This window comes from Sceloporus undulatus, chromosome 2 (assembly GCF_019175285.1).
Source record: "Sceloporus undulatus isolate JIND9_A2432 ecotype Alabama chromosome 2, SceUnd_v1.1, whole genome shotgun sequence".
Classification (NCBI taxonomy): domain Eukaryota; kingdom Metazoa; phylum Chordata; class Lepidosauria; order Squamata; family Phrynosomatidae; genus Sceloporus; species Sceloporus undulatus.
The window spans coordinates 316279808-316299050 of record NC_056523.1 but is presented as its reverse complement, the minus strand read 5'-3'; the positions used below and the strand labels follow the sequence as shown (position 1 = coordinate 316299050).

General features: G+C 39.3%; 1 protein-coding gene across 1 annotated transcript in view; it reads right to left on the bottom strand.

Annotated features, from left to right (window-relative positions):
* STARD6 (StAR related lipid transfer domain containing 6) overlaps positions 1-19243 on the bottom strand; it is a 71704-nt gene that overhangs the window by 48023 nt on the left and 4438 nt on the right. Inside the window, exons 4-5 of the mRNA XM_042448968.1 lie at positions 16921-17047; positions 12834-12951 (exon numbers count right to left, since the gene is read on the bottom strand). Coding sequence (XP_042304902.1) covers positions 12834-12951; positions 16921-17047 — 245 coding nt within the window. The remainder of the gene's footprint in view (positions 1-12833; positions 12952-16920; positions 17048-19243) is intronic.

Below are 19243 nucleotides of genomic sequence, written 5' to 3'. Positions count from 1 at the left end.
GAACAGGGAGGAAAAAGAGACTGAATGTTCAATATCTGCAGCTCCAAAATTAAAAGTTGTAAACGGAAAGCCAAACAAGAATTAACGAAGTTCTAAAGTCTAACATATACGAGACTATTGTAATTAAGATGAATGGAATGAGTTTGGGGCACGGAAAACAGAGTAAAGTAGTGGATAAGGAGGACGAAAGGAATGGCCTCATTGAGAGGATAGACGGACAAGCAAGCTGTGGAAGTGGAGAGAAGAAAAAAGTTATTACGGGGAAAACGACAAAGAGACCAGGATAAGCAGACTTTTTACAGAGCTAAGAGAGAGAACTACGACCACGCGAAGAAGACGATATAAACCGCGTAAAGAAGACCATAAAGGAGGGGGGGCTATGTCTATACGGGGACATTAAGATCTAGGACGACGGGTTCGCAAGGAGCTTCAGGCTGCTTAAGGGAGGCCAATAATGGAGGAAACGCAGACAGATATAATGTTATGATATTACAGGCAACTGAGGACAATTTAAAAAAAGATTTTAAGGTTGAAAATTAGAGAAGAGAGTTGAAGGGAGAATTGACAAGATATTAGGAAGAGCTTGGGACAGATATACAGAGAAATGGGGGGTCCACATATCAAAAAAGCTAGACAAGTTGACAAAAAGAGTTCAGGACTTAGGAGCAGAGGTGGAAGATTTAACGAATTAAAAACACGGATTAGCTAAAAAAATACAGGATATGGATAATAAAAGAAAACATGATTGAAAAGTCCAATTCTGACGCAACAAGATAGTAATGGCAAGGGCACGTTGTGCTTAAGTTTAAGAGGGATCCGAAAGTACAAAATGACATCTTAGAAAGAATGCTCCCCATACTCGCCCACTACTGTACTGAATATATCTCCAGAAATGATGGACCTTCAGATAGAAAAAATATACCGGGTTAATTCGGTAATAGCGCGAGAGATAAATATTCCTAGAGGACATAGCAATCTGGATTTACAACTGGAAGATTATCGAGAAACTAAATTATGTCAGCGAAGTTATATAAACAGTCAGTGGTGGCTGATAGGGAAATAAAAATTTTGAGGGACCTCTCTCCACAGATTTGAGAAAAAGACGGGGAGGGCATATACCTTTCTCACTGCAAGTGTTGCCACGATATGAAATTAGCTATAGATTTGTATAGAATCGAAGGGATTGACAATCACCTATGATCAAAAAAAAATAAGAAGCGGACAGCATAAACAAAGCTACAGAATTCTAAGAAAAAAATTAAAAAAACGGAAAAAAGATGCATCAGAAGAGGTGACAGAATGTGAAATAAGGAAAGAAAACTGAAGAGGAAAAATAGGAAATATAAGTTTTGGAACAAGAGGACAGATGTAAGGACAAAGGATCAGATATGGGGAAATCTAAAATAGACTTTAGATAATTAGGACCAAGACGGCGTAGGAACTTAGAAAGAAGAAAGGACAAGGTGGGCGGGATGGAGGAGGGAATCATAGGACGAATTGGGTGGTGAAATAAACAATGAAATATTGGTTCAATGATTTGAGAGGAATGCTAAAGACAAAAAGGAAAATTCTATTTCATTATGTGAAAAAAAATAAATATTGAATTTCTATGTCATCCCGGGAAACGAAAATTAGAGAAATGAAATTAAATACATACAAAATCAAAAATGGGAAATATTATTTTTGTTAATCAGAGGAAAAAAAAAAGGAAAAAAGAGGGGGGTAGCAATTTATGTACTCGGACATATCACACGAAAAAAAACTCTTTGAAGATAAAGTGGTAGATACAGTACTACATAGCTATTGAGATTGAGTCATAATAATGAAAAAATGCAAATTATTGGTATATAGCACCGCTAGAAAGAAGGACTCATTTGTTCAGAATAAATGAAGGAACAATATTGAAAATACAAGGGCCCTCATGTCATATTGGTGGTGATTTAATGGTGTATTGGTTCCTCAGCGAGGCTTTAGTAGAGAGTCAAAAAAGAAAAATAAGAACCACAGGGAAAGTTTACCAGGAAGCTGTTTTGAAATGCTAGAGGAACAAAATATTTGGGATGTTTATGGACACAATTATATGGCAAAAAACGGGATTTACTTATATTTGAGACACATCTAATCCAGATCTAGAATTGATATGTTTTGTAACTAAAAATTTAGTTACCCAAGGATTAAAAAAAGGAGATTAGAGCCAAAACTCTATCGTATAATTTGATTAGAATTAGCGATAAAGTGTAACAACAAAATAAAGAATGGAACTGGAACTTAGATGAAAATCTAATTAACGATGAGAATTCGTAGCGAGGTTGAAAGGTGAAATCAAGTTATTTTATAAGGAAAATAACACAACGGACATTCCCGTGAAGGACAAATGGGATCCAGGTAAGACAGTAATAAGAGTATTGTGATCAAAAAGAGCCTTGAGAAGAAAAAATTATTAAGGATAAAAAATTGCCCAACACACACAAGAATTGAAGATATTTGGAAGAAAAATAGAAAGAGATATAAAACTAAAAAAATTGAAGAAACAAGTAGTAATTTTAAAACAACAGATTACAAAATGCAGACATTAGAGGAACTAGATAAAAAATTAAAGCGGATTAAACAAAAGAATTTTGCAGGAGCCAATAGGTGGTAGATGGTGGCTTATAAGTTTTAAAAAAAGAAAGAGAGAAGATCTGATAACAGAAATTAGATATAAGATAAAGATAACAAATAGACAAGAGGATATTAAAAAAGCATTAGGGCATATTATGCAGACATTATTTAAGAAAAAACCGATTAATATGGTCATTGAACACAAACCGTAAGAATATCTCAATTAAAAAATGTAAAGAAATACTCAAAAGCACAAAAAGATATGATTAATAAAGATGATACGAAAGGAAGACATACAACAAAGCAATAAAAGCTCAAAAAAAGAAGAAAAATAAAGCCCTGGTCCAGGCTGGATATACAGCCTTCTTTTATACGATTTCAAGATGAACTTATTGAAAATCATGCATGATATGTTTAACCAAAATTACCGAATGAAGGTAAAACCTGGGTTCATGGAATCGGCTAATGTGTAATTATACCCAAGGAGGGAAAAGACACTCTGATGTGCGAACTTATAGACCAATTGCACTTCTGAATACTGATTACAAAAATATAACTGATACTGCGGCTAATAGAATTAGAATAAAGATCTACTGAATACATATATAAATACGGATCACAATGGATTTTTGCCACAAAGGTATCTTTAGAGAGCCTATCAAGGACAGTATTAAATGCCTTGCGTATTATAATCCGTAAAGAAAAAAAAGTTAGCTATCGTCATGTTAGAGTAGAGAGACAGGCTCTTTGACCAAGAGTAAAATGGAGGATTATGTCTTGATGTATTAGAAAGGATGGGAATGGGGGGATATTTTGTTGTGAATTGAAAGCGTAACAACTTTATAGCCAACAAAAAATACGCGTACTGTGAATGGTGAAAAACAGCAAATAATGATGTAAATTAAGGGATGTCAGGGCGGGTTGTCCGTTTGTCTCCCTTATTATTTCTTACAGTCTTTAGACGTACTAAAATAATTCACTTAGAGAAATAAGAAACTAAGAGGATAAAGATTTAAAGGGACATGAAATTAAATGAAGGCTTATGCTGATGATGGGCTTTCTAGTGGACGAGATCCTACCCGAATTTGGAAGTATGTATTAGCAGAAATAGAACTGAATTTAATTTGGAACTTATCTGGCTTTAAGTACAATAAGTCAAAAACAGTACTGTTAACAAAAAAAATCTAGGAAAAAAGGAAAGAGGATTATGAATTGGTAAAGAGATCTGCATTCAAAAAGGAAAAAAAAGCAGGTATCAGGGGATTGGTGTCAGAGAAAAAACACCACTTTGTGGAAACCAATTTAGAATCTATGTGGCAAAACGTGGGCCTGGACTTGAAAACAACTGGGATTAGCTAATTTATCACTTTCAGGAAGGCTCGCGGTGATAAATGAACATCCTGCCTATCTTAATCTTTTGTTCTGAACCTCCCAATTATTCCAAATAATGGAATATTTAGCGATTCGGAATAACAGAATTGGGAAGTTTGTGTGGAGAGGCAAAAAGGCCAGGATTAACTGGATAATATTCAAAAAGAATCTAATAGGGGTGGATTGTTCCATTACCAGATCTTCAATTGTATTCTTTATGCGTTGTCTTTTTTATGGCTTCAAAACTGGATCAATTGGATTAAAACTATCTAACCAGATTTAGCGGCGGTCCAATTTGAAATATGGATGGCACGCCTATTTAGAATATGACTGGAAAAAACTGATAAAAGAATTTAAAAAAACCAATAATAAGAAGATCATTAATACAAAATCTGGAACGTACTTAAAGAAAATTTTTATAGTGGGATTCATTATGGATATCAATTCAAAATGGCTTTTTTAGTGGAGCAGTTCGTAAAGAAAGATAAACAATTGTGTATAAGGAGTATTAATAATAGATCCTATAGGGAGAAATAAAAATAAGATCAAACAAGAATTAGAGACAGGGGAAAAGAATGAAATAAATTGGTTTGGACTCTTATTCAAATCAAATCTAACATGTAAAGGAAGATATGAAGAAAGGTGAATGAATTTGAAATGCAACAAAATATTGTAGAACAAAATGCTCTGGGACAATGATATGGGTAAGGTATCTAATTGTATAAAATATGATCATAGGGAATTAGGTTGGAAACTGTGCCGGAAACCAATGCTTTAAAAGTGGGCTGGTCAAGAAATTTGACAGTTATACCATTTGAAAATTGGGCGAAAAAAAAGCATGGATGCAGTCAAATAAATTTACATGCTCCCAAGATTAAAAGAAAATTATTTAAAAACAGCTAATAGATGGATTTACACCCATTTTGAGGACTCTTCCCACAATATATGGAATACAAGAACAATTTATGTTGGAAGGCAATGTTCACATTTAATTAAACTAGGGTCCTACTATCACATTGTGGTGGACATGTAAAAAAAATTAAGGAAATTCTGGAATAGAATACATGGAAGAGATACAAAAGCTTAATTGATTAAAAATTTTCATGTACTCCGGAATTTTTACTTAATTAATATGACCTCGATATTAGGAACAGAAAAAGAAGACATTACTGGATGACTGGTATTGTATTCATAACATCAGCTCGAATTGTTATTTTGGCGCAGGACATCATTGGAAATGAAACCAACACCTATAAGAGAATGCGTTGGAAAAAATCGTGGAAGTGAGAGAATTGGATAAAATACGTTTGTGAATAGAAAAAAACTCAACAGCCTCTTGGGAACGAGAATGGCAACCCTTTTCACACTGTATTTGAATCACTGAGGTGGGAAAACCATGTAAGACACATATGAGGGAAACCACAAATGGATAATGGTTTTAATATTTTGTTTACTGTGTAAGCGAAAGGGAAGGAGATTGGGAAGCAGGGAATAGAAGTTAGAACGGACGTTCATCTGGAGAGATGAAAGAGAGAATGATGTTACAGTTTATAAGAAATGAATGGTTTGCTGTAATTGATATAATATTACATGTGAAAAAGATAAAAAAATAATTAACTACAAAACATTTTAAATTGGAAAAAAAACAAAATATAGGAGAAGAAGGAAAAACAAGTCATTAGAGAAGGAAGAAGGACAATAGTCAATACATCATGGTATCAACCAAACCAAAACTCTTTCTCCATTTATTTTTCCTTGTCTCCTCCAAGGAGTTTACAGAGTTTTGACCTTCTTCTGCTAATGCAGGTCCAGTCTAACTGGAAGAGTGAGGCAGTGTGAAACACATGTCCTCTTCTAGAACTATTCAAAAACTCGATCTCCCTATTAAAACAAACCCATACAACGCAGCAAGAAATTCTATGCTTGGAGGCCTCAGTGCAGCTTTAGTGCCTCCCATTTTCTGGTGCTTCAGCTTGGATTATAATATTAATTAGGTGGGAGCTGTTCTTGATTTGTTTTCTGGTAGAGAAAAAAAAAAACTGTGTTACCAGTGGCTGTTGTGTTCTGTGTGATACTTACATGGGGTTATGCATAAGCTCAGTTTTGGCTCCTGAGGATTTTATTGACTTTGTGTCACAACTCCATGAGCGTTTACCTTTTTTGGCGTGAACAATACAAATTTCCAAATATCTCTTGGAATCAGCTCCTACTACCCCTCATGTGGCTCTGCTCGGTTCGGGACAATTGAGAATTATAGGACAATAGTTCCCAACCACTTACTGTATGTCTTTATAGTAAAACCATCATGTACACGCGGAGAACCAATATTATGTTTAGAATAATTGTGTATGCCTGAGACAGCTGAGAAGCCACAGCGTCTTCCTACTTATTTACACATCTTGAGAATCTTGGCTGTTTCACTAAGTGCCGTAACCAGCTCCAGGTCCAAGCCTGTCACGGCAACTCCTAAGCTTGTTCCTCAGAAGTGAAGCCCTGCGCATGCAGGGATAAAGTATTCGCCCTCCTCCAATGCATTTCCACCTGCAGCCTCCTCTGACTACCTTGGAGCCATGATTTTTTGGGCCGTGTATTGTGATTTGACTCTTCTAGGACACCTCCACAGGCCCAATTCAACCCCACACTTTCAGTGTTGATTTCCACTTCAGCTCCTTTACGGCTGAATCGGCATATAATCTGGGGTTTATAGTTTGGTTCTGACAATTGACAGATAGTTCCTGCCTTGAAGAAAAAATCCCTTGAGGTAATATACAAGAGGTGGCAACAGTTCAATTAACAGAATGCTTCCGTTTTATTCTGACTCTGGTTGGACTCACAATGGATGCTTTCTGCCGACATACATAAAGCCATTGTTAACAGGCTCAAAAGCTGTTGAGCTGTTAGCATCACAACCTCAGGACATTCTGAGAATGAAAAACATAACATATAGAATTTACCTGCTGTATCCAATTATTTAAGCGGTCTTAATCCCACCACGTCTGGAGAATTTTGTCAACCAGATTTGATGGGATATCTGTGTCCTTTTAGACATTCTAGGCAGAGGATGATTGCCCCCACTCATATGCCATCTTTTTAGCATTTCTCCGGCGGTTGTCAATGACAGTGGCGGGATACAGCCCTCCGCTTGCGGCGGTCTCCGCCGTGTGCCTTGTTGCCTCCACTCGGGTGCGCAGCAGCCAAAAAAACGCGGCAGCTCCCCGCGCGGAGCAAAAAACGAAGCTCCGAAATTTTTGCACGCGTTCTATGGATGTCGCAGGCGCGCTGGCGCATTTATTCGCGACGTCATAGGCGCGCCGACATTGTCTGGCCGCTATGCGTACAGTACGTAAAGATGGCGGCGCCCATGTGGAAGGGGCGCCCTCTTTTCCGTCTTCTATACGTACTAGTTTTAGCGGGTGCGGAAAGCACCACCCTTCCTAACCCTAGTACGTATAGAATACGTACTCTATGGGGTTTGATTCCGCCCAGTAGTAAATGGGATGACAACTTGGTCTGATGCATTGTGGCAGGTCTTAGTCCTCAAGCTAGGCCCACTGAATGTACATTGAAGCAAATTGGGACACCTGCAAACCACAAATAACCATCCCTTTCACACTTGGGTAGGCTTTATATCTCTGCCTTAGTTTTAAGTCCAGCTTTGCAATTCTTTGCGACTAGTTAATGAGGAGTCGTAGGCATTACCTGAGTCTCTACGAAGGCATTAACATTCTCCTAAGTCGACCTGCGCTTGCACGAATTTGGTGTGCGCAGGATTCCTGAAAGAAACGAATTTACTTCCTAAATATGAGGTTCTGGGAGAACAGCCACGTACACTTCAAACAAATGGTGTTTATCTTAAGTTAAGTTAAATGTGGGCCTGAATCCTCTTGGTTAATCCCAAATAGGAATGCAAATCTTCAAAAAATTTGGTTCCATATTTACTAAGGATTAATCTTGCACATGAATGAAGGACCTCAGAAACCACCACATTTTTGATGACTATTAAAATTTGGCCACTTATTCTGTGTATACAGTGGGTCTTTTGCATAGCGAACAGGATTTCCTGCACAAAACAAAATGTTGTTTGTGCAAAAAGGGACATTCCTTGCAGAAAATGCATATTTATTGTTCACCAAAACATACATATGGGTTTTCCCAATGAGAACAGATCCCAAATACAAAGGCTTTTTACCGTCGGTTAATTCTCTCTTGAGGTTTTGAAATTTGTGAACCCATTTTTTCATCCAATGGTTAGATCGAATTATTTTCAAATGTTCTTTCCATCCCTCGTCAACATAGAGTAGGTCCAACTGCTTTCACATCAGTCAACACATCACAACACTGAATGGGGGTTACTTCTACTAAAGGCCTGGTTTCCTCAATGCAAAAGAGCTGACTGAGGAAAGGAGGCAACACAGCCTTTGTTTTGTTTTTTCTTTTTAAGATTGATTTTGCATCTCAGGGATAAATCTATCTATCCACCCCCACCCTCCACCCTGAACAACTGGTTTTAATATGTGTGCGTATCTGAGCTTCAAATGGCCCCAGCATGGCAGTATTTCTTCACAGATTTGGGAAACATTTTTAAACTTCGGTTTTCAGGGTTCTCAGCAAGGAATACTGAATGGGACCCTCCCACAGCGTGGAAAATTGTTAGTATAGAATTGGTGTCCCCTGTCCACCATGAAAGAACCAAACCCATTCTGGAGCGCTTTCTTTATATATGGATCATTGCATATGCCTTTATCTGCTCTATGCATTCTTTGCTCACCGATACTCATGGTTTGCCCATACCATCCTGAATGCAAAATTGCCAGTTTAGCAGCTGTGCAAATAGGATTGGGAAACCAGAGTTTGATCCTGGTCTGCCGGCCTCACACAAATTGTTGTTTTTTTCCATTGCATGTAATAGGAACACTGTGATTTTCAAAAAAAAAAAAAAAAAACTGAAGGAATTAATAAAAATTGAACACGAAAGAAGGGAAAGGGGGGTTGTATGTGTAAATAAAACCTCCATCATTTGGCACCACCTGAAGCATCTCAATCAGTTATAAAGACTTCTTTGGGCTTCCTGGTTGGGAAAATGGGCATGTGATTTATTAATTTTCTGCAATAAAGGCCTGTAAGAATACTACTCTGGCAGGGGAGAACACGCATAACCAGACGGAAGCTCTACCACGGACATAATTTGGAGGTAGAGGGTAGTCTGGATGATCCATGCTGACAGCCTTAAGGGGAGAAACCAAAAACAGATGTCAAAATCCATTCAACCAGCAAGATTATTTTTATTGTGCAAATGTAAATTCAACAGAATTATACGAGGGGTCAGTTTCATCAACATCCATTGGCAAAAACTCTCCTGGGGCCTTCCCAATCCGTGTCTTCCAATCCCTTTCTTTCAGCTACCTAACCTCCTTGCAAAATCCCTAAGCAAAGCAAAATCCACATAGATTGCCATGCCTTTTGAGCAAGCATGTACTTTAGCTTTTGTTCAGAGCCAACCAAATCTGAATAACTCAGTGAATTCTTACTTAAATAATCTACTTATGAAGTTTTTACCCGCATAATGAAGTGGTAGCGACTTTTTTTGCAGCCAATCTGCTATTTTACTCTCTCGATCCACACACTCCATCAAAGGTGTTACCATTTCAGATTTAATATTGATTCAAGCATTGTGCTCTTTATACATTGATTAACATTCAAGGCATTTTAAAATAAATTGTCTATATCTAAACCTAGCAAGCCTTACCAGTAACTCTATCAAACACTTTCCACGCATTTTCAAATAAATATATTCATTTAATTCTGTCAAGCGCTTTAAATCTATCTAGCACGTCTTAGTTGCCTGCTTTTAAAAAAAAAAACATAAAAATAAAGGTTTTGTATTCTGTCAACTGTCAATGCCCTCAGGATAGTTACACATATAAAAACAAGATAGTTAAAATCATAAACTTACAATTAAAACAAGCAGCCAAAAAGCAGAAGAAGAAATGAAGACTGTTCAAATAAGATAAGGACCTTCAGAATTGGAAAACTATTCATAAAGGTCATCAAATCCATGCAGTGCAGGAAGGAATCGGTGGCTAAAGTACCTCTGAGTCGACATGGAAAGACATTGGAAATCTATTTTTAAAATGGCCAAAAAACCTGGTTTAAGTGTTGAGAAACCACGATGAAGAAGAATCTTGACACTCCTTTTAATTTTGCCAATTCATGAACCTGTTCAAAGTGTGTGGTTGATTTGACAGAAAACAGCATTTCTGTTAGGGAAAAAAACCCATCTTTCTCCACAAAGTAGCACATGGCCGACAAAAATAATATGCTGCCCAGGCGTCAGTTTCTCAATTGAAAAATGCATTTCCGCACGAAAGAAAACAACGTGCAAATTTTGCACAGAATAAGTCTTGAAGTGCAAATAGGCTTTGAGAAGCATGGTTTTGGAGTCTTTCTTACAGCAGAAAAGAGAGTTCCTAATGTCATTTGTCGCTTCTTTCAGGAAGAAAATGAGTTAAACTCCTCCCTTACCCTGAGGAAATTTTAAGCTATTAAAATGATGTAAGGACAAGTCATAAAATCTGAATAGCATTAGACACAAAAATCAAGGTGTGAAAGCCTCCCAGAAGCGTGAAGTGTTAGCCTGGTTGTCTAAATGCAACAAATGAGGATAAAACGGATGGTGTTCCTTGGGTGGTATTCTACAAAAATGAGGGAGCTAATACTCAAAATTATTTCCAACCTGTCCATCACTGTGGACCTCTGATGAACAGCCCTTGTTATTGAAACATTACAAATCAGATAAAAAAAAAAAAATCTACCACTACAGCCACTAACTGTATAATTAGAAAATTCCATTTTGCTTTCTTTCTTGACCGGCCACCAGGATGAACGATATCCAACAGAAGGAATAACACATACGAGGAGGAAGAATGTAATAAAAACATGTAAGCTTCCGTTTAAATTTAATGTGACCATGAAAACTAGACATTTAAAACACTAAATAAAAAGGAAAGACAGAGCCGGACACCAAAGGCCCAGTGTTGGTTTCCACTGTGCTTGCGTTAGTGCTATGATGCATTCTTCCTTTCAAAACAGCCGAGAAGGTCCCACTGAGCCCAAGTCTGGCATACGTGTGCCAAGTGCAGCTACTGCTCGGACTGAACCATTATTATCTCTTTCAATTTCCAATGCTTCGCTGTGGTTAATGGGAGTGCAGCCAGTCAACCTCTGGGAGCCCCACATTATCTGTCTTGAATTTACTCTATAAGTTAAGGTCCCCGCCTATCTTTCTCCAGCTTTTGATCTCACACCCTCAGAAATGTTCATGATTGGCACTGGCAAGCCACACACTGGCCACACAGACTAGAGATGAAAGTTAGCCCTAGTCCTACAACATCCAGACTGTGCTTGTTGGGTTAAATCTGACATGCTGAACAGAGTGGTGGACTTGGAAGAGGGCAGCTTAGCTTTCCGCTAGCTCTCTATAGATGAACTTCAGTGAATCATTGGTCTTCCTCATCACTACACAGTTATAGCACTTAACTGCCTAACTGCATCTGGGTCCTGCGGATGTATAGTTTCATGAGGTACTATGCTCATGGGTTAGATAACTTAAATATATCATAAATTTAATCTCAGGAGTTCCCCAGGATGAAGCCATAGGACAGGGGTAGCAACCTGCGGCCCGCGGGGCCAGATTCGGCCCGACAAGGTCTTGGGACGGCCCCAGCCGGTCCTGCCGACGATTGCAACGGGGCCTTTTGGGGGCATTGTTCTATAGAAGCCTCAGGAAACATGCATTATATAAAATTTTTCAAAATCAGCAAATTTTTCGCATGTCCTCATTTTTTAAAAAACGTGTCTTCATTTGGAAAATTTTGTCCACATTTGTCCTGGCTTATTTATATATTTAATTTTTTAAAAAAAATTATTTTAATTATTATATTTTTGGATTCGGCCCCCCAGTTGTTGAGGGATAGCAACCCGGCCCCCGGCTCAAAACGATTGCCTACCTGCCATAGGAGTTAAAATGGGATCGAAGTGCTATACAGTGCAACCACTCCATACGCGGGTGTGCCATATGCAGCTTCCAGTTTACATGGAAAGCACGTTGCAATCAAGTGAATGGCACGTGCACACCATGCTACCGCCGCAAGTACGAGCCCCATTCTACTGAATAGGGCTTGAGCTTATGCGGTATTTGCCTTATGTGAGGGGTCTGGAACGGATCTATGTAAGGCAAGGTTCCACTGTAATTGTGACCACTGTCTTTCTAACTCAGGCCCAGTACACATGGGCGGTGAAACGCCACCCCTCTTTGCTGCACAACTGTGCAGCAGCATCCACATGTGGCTGCACAGATGCACTCTCAAAAAGGAGCCACTCTAGGCGGCTTCTTTTTTGCATCGGCCCTATGATGCCGCTTCTGCTGACAGGCGTCTGTACATGATGCCACAGTTGCGCAGCTGTGGCACCCACTGTGTGGACAGGTGCAGACACCTGTGACATCACTAGGGCTGGGTGCGTCTGGATGCCTAGCCCTATCGAGCCCTAATATTGCCGCAACGTGCCTGTCTGTACCGGGCCTCACTTGCTTTCTGTGGTTATTATGAAGGTTCGCGGTTACGTGGCTTCAAGCTGTCTCTGACTGATGGCAACTAATTTGTTCAGAGTTAGTTTGTTATTGTCCACAAACACCACTTTGTCCTCCAATTACAACCACTGCACCTCACCTATTTCTCATTTAACTACTACTGTATGCTGGCTAGCCTCATTATACTTAGTCACCCCAACTTAAAATTCTTGACTCCAGGCCTACAGATGCAATTCATTTATTAACCCCTGCCCAGGGAACAATCATTACTTACAGTTGGTTGTCATTAAATCTCCATCGTATTTTTTAATGCGCACCAGGTAGACAAATTCTCTTGGTGATATCATTCCAAAGCCATAACTGTGTGTAATAATGTGAAAAACGAATGTGTCCTACAATTTAATAATAAAAAAAGATTAAACCATAATTGAAAGTGCTTTACACCAAATTAGAAAAGTCAGGGTGTCATTCCTGTCTCCATCAATGGAAGTTTTTTAAGGGGAAATCAGACTTAAGACTCTGGTTTCAAATTTGATCAGCAAAATGACTATAGTTGGCCCTCCCTATCCACAGATTTTTTTTTATCCATGGATTCAAGCATCCATGGCTTGAAAATAGTTTTTAAAAGTATAAATTCCAAATAGCAATGCTTGATTTTCCATTTTATGTAAGGAACACTATTTTGCTATGCCATTATATTTAAAGAGATTTGAGCATCCACGGATTTTGTTATCCACGGGGGATCCTGGATCCAAAACCCAGGGGATAACAAGTATCCACTGTATGTTGGCACTGGATTGCAAAACAAAGATGGTGTTAGTGTAGGTGCAAGCGTTGACAATCACTGGCTGCAATTACAACACGTTGCGTACTACCAGGAAGCCTACACGTGTCCCTTCAGAAAATTCAGAACTGTAACTCTCATTAGACCTAACCAGCATGGGCAAGGATGAGGGGTGGTGAGAGTTACCGCCTAACAACACCTTGAACACCACACATTTGCTGTCTTTGCTGTAATAAAAGGACACCTTTCACTGACTAAATTTGCAGGATTAAACTTTGCATGCAATGAATATGATCTACTACTACTAAATTGGGCATATGGCACAAGGGTGGATTAAGATTAAAGTCACACAACCTAGCCACTGCTTCCCCTCTGTTTATTATTCTCTTTAGAATACCCTTTTGCAGAAAAAAAACATTGCATGGTGTTTTAAAACACACGAAAATGGCACAGAAAATGTAGTTTTCACCAGAGATACCCTGCTTCTGTGCATAAAGGTCCCATTTTCAGGGTGTGGAAAGGTCAGTCTTTGTGCCCCATGTTGCCCCCAAATGACACTCTTATGCCCCCCAAAACTTTCTCAACATTGAAAAGGTTTTCTGGGTTAAATTGGAAGCAATATTTAAAATTCAAACATAGCTCAAAATAATATATTTTTTAAAAAAGCACACACAAAAAAACCTCTTGCAAATACTGTATAGTGGTTCTGTCATCTGATCTCCCCTCTCCCACTAGTCTTTTTTTGGTTTTGGCAGAAAACCACGACTAGAAGAGACATGCTATTACTTCTGGTGTAATACAGTGTGTTGATGCACCTCATGAGGGGTGTGTGAAGGCAAACACTGGCCCCTATCCTCTGCAGTTATTTATTTATTTGTTTCATTTGTAGGCCACCTTTCTCCCAGAAGGGACCCAAGGCAGTTACCTACTCCTCTATTTGGATAAGTGTTTCCAATATAGGTTGGAAGAGTCGTTCTTATGCTGTGCCTTCAAAAAGGCTTCTCTCTTTGATAGTTTTTAGATCTACTTTGACTCAAAGAGTAGTCACATTCTTCCCTATGAACCTTATGTTTTCAATGGAAGGAAAGTTGGGGCAAAGCGATTCCTGATTTTGGGGAAATTCCAAGTGGGAGCATGAGGATGAAAGGCTAAATTTGATTCCTTCCCTTCTGCTACAATCCTGATTCTCACTGTGATCTGGCCTGTTACAGACCAGATATATTTGACTGTATTTATTTATTTCATTTCTATATCACCTTGGTCCCAGAAAGGGACCCCAAGGCGGCTCACAGATAAAATACTTTAAAAGATTTTACAATAAAAAAATTTAAATTCTCAGTTTTTCAGCCTAGGAATCACATATAGATTGGTGGAAAAGACCTAATTCAAGCAGTTAGATTTATGAGAGAGAGAGAAACTGGCTTCAGCTTTAATGACAATCTGGGAAATATGCCAGATGCTCTGGAATATAGATAAAGATAAAGATGACCGGGGATAACCCCATCAGCCACTACACTAGATGACCTTAGATGATAAATCTGCATGGCAAGCAGCAAAATACCTCAAAATACATCATGATCATTAGATGAAAGACCCTTTGAGTGTACATGACGTAGAGTCCAAGGCTGCTGCCACACTGCAGAATTAACGCAGTTTGACACTGTTTTAACTGTCATAGTTCCATCCTATGGAATCCTGGAAGAGGTACTGTAGTTTGTTGTGGCACTCTGATGAAGAGGGATACATATCTTGCTATATTACAAACTCCAGATTACCACAGCATTGAGCCATGGCAGTTAAAGTGGTCTCAATCTGCATTAATTCTGCAGTGTAGACACAGCCCTAAATACAGATCTTTACTTCAACTGGATAAGAGACCCTGAACACTTTAGTTGTGATTTATGTGGAATGGCTAACTGAAAAGCTGAGTGGGCTGAGGAGAGGGCAAAAGGAGTTCAGATAGAGCTCAGGTTATGGCTGGCTTGGGGTAAATCTGCACCATATGAATAGAAGGCAACACTGGATGTAGTCACACTGCAGAAGTAAAGCACTTTGACACCACTTTAACTGCTATGAGTTAAAATGCCTTATCACATTAAAAACAAACTCATCAAGCAAATGGAGAGAAGCATGTTTATCTTGTCCATGTGCACATGATGCTGAAGTTTTCATTCTCTTCCAGTCCTAAAAACATGGGAGAGAGTGGTAAAATTGTCCTTTTTGACAAACAGATTTTTCCAGCTTGGCAAAAAGGACACATTTATGACCCTCTCCCATGCTTTTATGACTGGAAGAGAACAAAAGTGCTTTGACACCATGTGTTTCTCTCAATTTGCTTTCCAGGTCTGTTTTTAATGTGATAAGGCATGACACTATCTTACAGAATAATGTATTTGTTGTTTGGTGAGGCACCAGAGCTCTCTGACAGACCAGGCTCCAAGCTACAAATCCCACTGGCATCCAACTATAACAGTGAATATGGGAGTACTCCAGAAGTGCTTGGTGGTGGCAGATAAAAAAAATGTTATTGGAAAACTGGAAAAAAATCACTCTTAGATTAGAGGAAGGGCAGAAGAAGAAAAAACTGCCAGGGAGCTTCAAAAGCTAGAACATCTTTTGTGCCTATTGGCTGGCCTAATCAAGATTTTGGATTTTGTTGTATTAATTTGTATATGCCAAATTTTAGATGAGGAAGCAACATGAAGCCTGTGGGTTGTGAGTTGTTTGCAAGGAGGATGACCATCCATTTTTGCAGCCTCAGGCCCCTCCAGAAACTGCCATCATATTAGAAGAACTGCAGGTCTTGGGGCTTTCACACCACACAATTACTGCACTATATATATCATCATTGTCATCATCATCATCATCTTATATCCCGCCTTTTCCCCGCAATACAGAGACTCAAAGCAGCAATATTCCAGTTTCATTTCCACAGAAACACCCAACAGAATCCTGGGGCTTATCATTTGGTGAGGTACTAGAGTTTTCCTGCTTTTCAAATACCTTCCCTAAACTACAAATCCCAGGATTCCACAGGAAGATGCCAAGGCAGTTAAAGTGGAATCATAGCATTATAACTGAGTAGTGTGAAAGGGCCCCTGGAAACTTCTGGGGCCCATTCTGTGCTTTGTTTAGCTAAAACAACTACAGTTAGCCCTCCATTGCCACATATTTTTTTAATCCACAGATTCAACCATCCATGGTCTGAAAATATTCCAAAAAAGATATAAATTTCAGAAAACAACCCTAGATTTTGCTATCTTATATAAGGGACACCATTTTACTGCACCATTATGATTAATAGGCCTGGACAATCCCCAGAGTTTGGTATCCATAGAGGGTCCTGGAACTGAACCTCAGCAGATACCAAGAGCCCATTTTACCATCACAATTCAATAGAGGTTTTCTGAAACCAGAATTGGACTTCTGGTCACTTTCAGCTGTGTTATGGGCAACTGATAGGGTTCACAGTGGATCCCAAATAGGAAAAATTGGCCCTCCAGCTTACCTGCTCTCACAATTCGGTATACCAAACATTTAATCATTCCAATGTTTTTCCATTAACTTACTGAATCACCTCGTCAATTGTTTCCACAAGTTTGTATGACTGTACTGCCTTATCCCACTGGCCCCGGTGCTCAGGAAGGTAAATGAAGGGAAAGAGTTTATCATGCGGTATTTCCACAAGTGCTTCTGCACGGTACCTAGAATATATACACACACATATATTAAAAGTTATGCGGTAGGAGGTGCTAAGAATTGTCTCTTATAACCTCCTCCCCCAAGGTGCTTTACACAAACAGAAAGCTTGGGCATTTGAGGTGGGCAGAAAAGATGTGATCAACAGACTAGTCACACACATGTCTAATATTCTTGCTGTTGCTGTTGTGTGCCTTCAAGTCGTTTCCAACTTATGGTGATGCTATCATGGAGTTTTCTTGGCAAGTTCCTTCAGAGGGGGTTTGCCATTGCCATCCTCTGAGGCTGAGAGCATGTGACTTGCCTGAGGTCACCCAGCAGGTTTCCATGGCTGAGTCTGGATTCTCCAATGCTCAAACCACTACACCATGCTGGCTCTCCGCCTCATGTTACATATTGTATGAAACTATTTTTTTAAAGTTTTACTGATGAACACCCCTGCAGAATTTAAAGGTAACATTAAAATAAAAATAGTTTCACCCTATTAAGTCTAATTGATCAGGAGCCAGAAGAACTCTGCATCAAAGCCAGGGATATTGTGAGGGAAGAATGCAAAAAGACACTATCTGCACCCAAAAGGAAAGAAAATCTGCATTACATCTGCAAAATCTTCAAGCAGTTAAGGACAAATGAGAAGCAGAAATAAAAAGGAATAGAAATAACATCAGAACCCTGAATGCAACTGTTTAGTGACTTGTGCACAAAGACAAAGAGAATTACTATAATAATCAATGAAGAGAAATAGAAGATCCAAAAAAAAGGGGTGGGGAGAACAAGAGACCTCTTCCACAAGACCCAAGAAATCAAAGAGAAATTTAACCTAAGAGTGTGGCTGTGCCACAATATAGGATTGTCTTGTTGGACAACTCAAAACAAGAGGCCACTGTTAGAACAGAATATGGAGAAATAGAATGGTTTCCAACCGGAAAGATGTAGGGCTGTATTTTATCATCCTAGCTATTTAACTTGTACATTGAATGTACTTAATGTACTGTACATAAAGGTGGGGGGGGGGGGGGGAGAAGGCAGGCATGAAAATTGGAGGAAGAAACATAAACAACTGAATATATGCAGATGACACAATACTGCTAGCAGAAAAAAGCAGACTTGGAACAATTACTGGAAAAGGTAAAGAAAGTAAAAGAAGAAAGTGCAAAAGCAGTTTTACAGCTGAACATCAAGAAAGCAAAAGTAATTCCCCCATGACATAAATAATTTTAAAGCAGACAATGAAGACATTGGAATAGTTCAAGATTTTCCATACCTTGCAGTCAAGAAATCAGAAGACTAGGTCTAGGAAGGGCAACTATGAAGGAACTATATAAGGTTCTCAAATATAAAGATATACCACTGAATACTAAAGCCAGCATTGTCCATGCCATTGTATCTCTGATTTCTATGTGTGGTTATGAAAGCTAGAGAGTGAAGAAAGCTGACAGGAAGAAAATCAACCCATTTGAAATGTGGTGCTGGAGGATACCCTGGACTGCCTAAAAGACAAATAAATGGTCCTCATGTTGGACTACAACTCTGGAGACCAGGGTTTGATTTCCAACTCAGCCATGAGACCCACCGAGTGACCTTGGCCAAGTCACACTCTCTCAGCTTCAGGGAAGGCAAAGGCAAACCTCCTCTGAACAAATCTTGCCAAGAAAACCCCATGATAGTTTCTCCTTAGGGGTCATCCTAAATTGGAAATGATTTGAAGGCACACAACAAGACCAAATCAACCCTGACTTCTCCTTAGAAGCCAAGATAACTAAACTGAGACTGTCGTACTTTGGACATATCGGTTTGAGTCGGTAAGTACTGATGATGTGGACAAGATCCTCGGAAGTGTTCGGAAGACAACCTGCTCTCTCGATCCCTGTCCCTCGTGGCTAGCGGCCCAGGGGGGACCGGCGGTAACTTCGTTGTTACGCCGGATTATTAACACATCTTTGAGGGAGGGCCAATTTCCATCAGATCTTAAATTGGCCATTGTAAAACCTATTTTAAAAAAGCCCTCCCTCGACCCCCTGGTACATAATAATTATCGGCCAGTTTCGCTGCTGCCATTTTTGGGAAAGGTGATCGAGAGGGCGGTTGCAATCCAACTTCAGGCAGTCTTGGATGAAACGGATTATCTGGACCCATTTCAAACTGGCTTCCGGGCGGGTTACGGGGTTGAGACGGCCATGGTCGCCTTGGTCGATGATCTC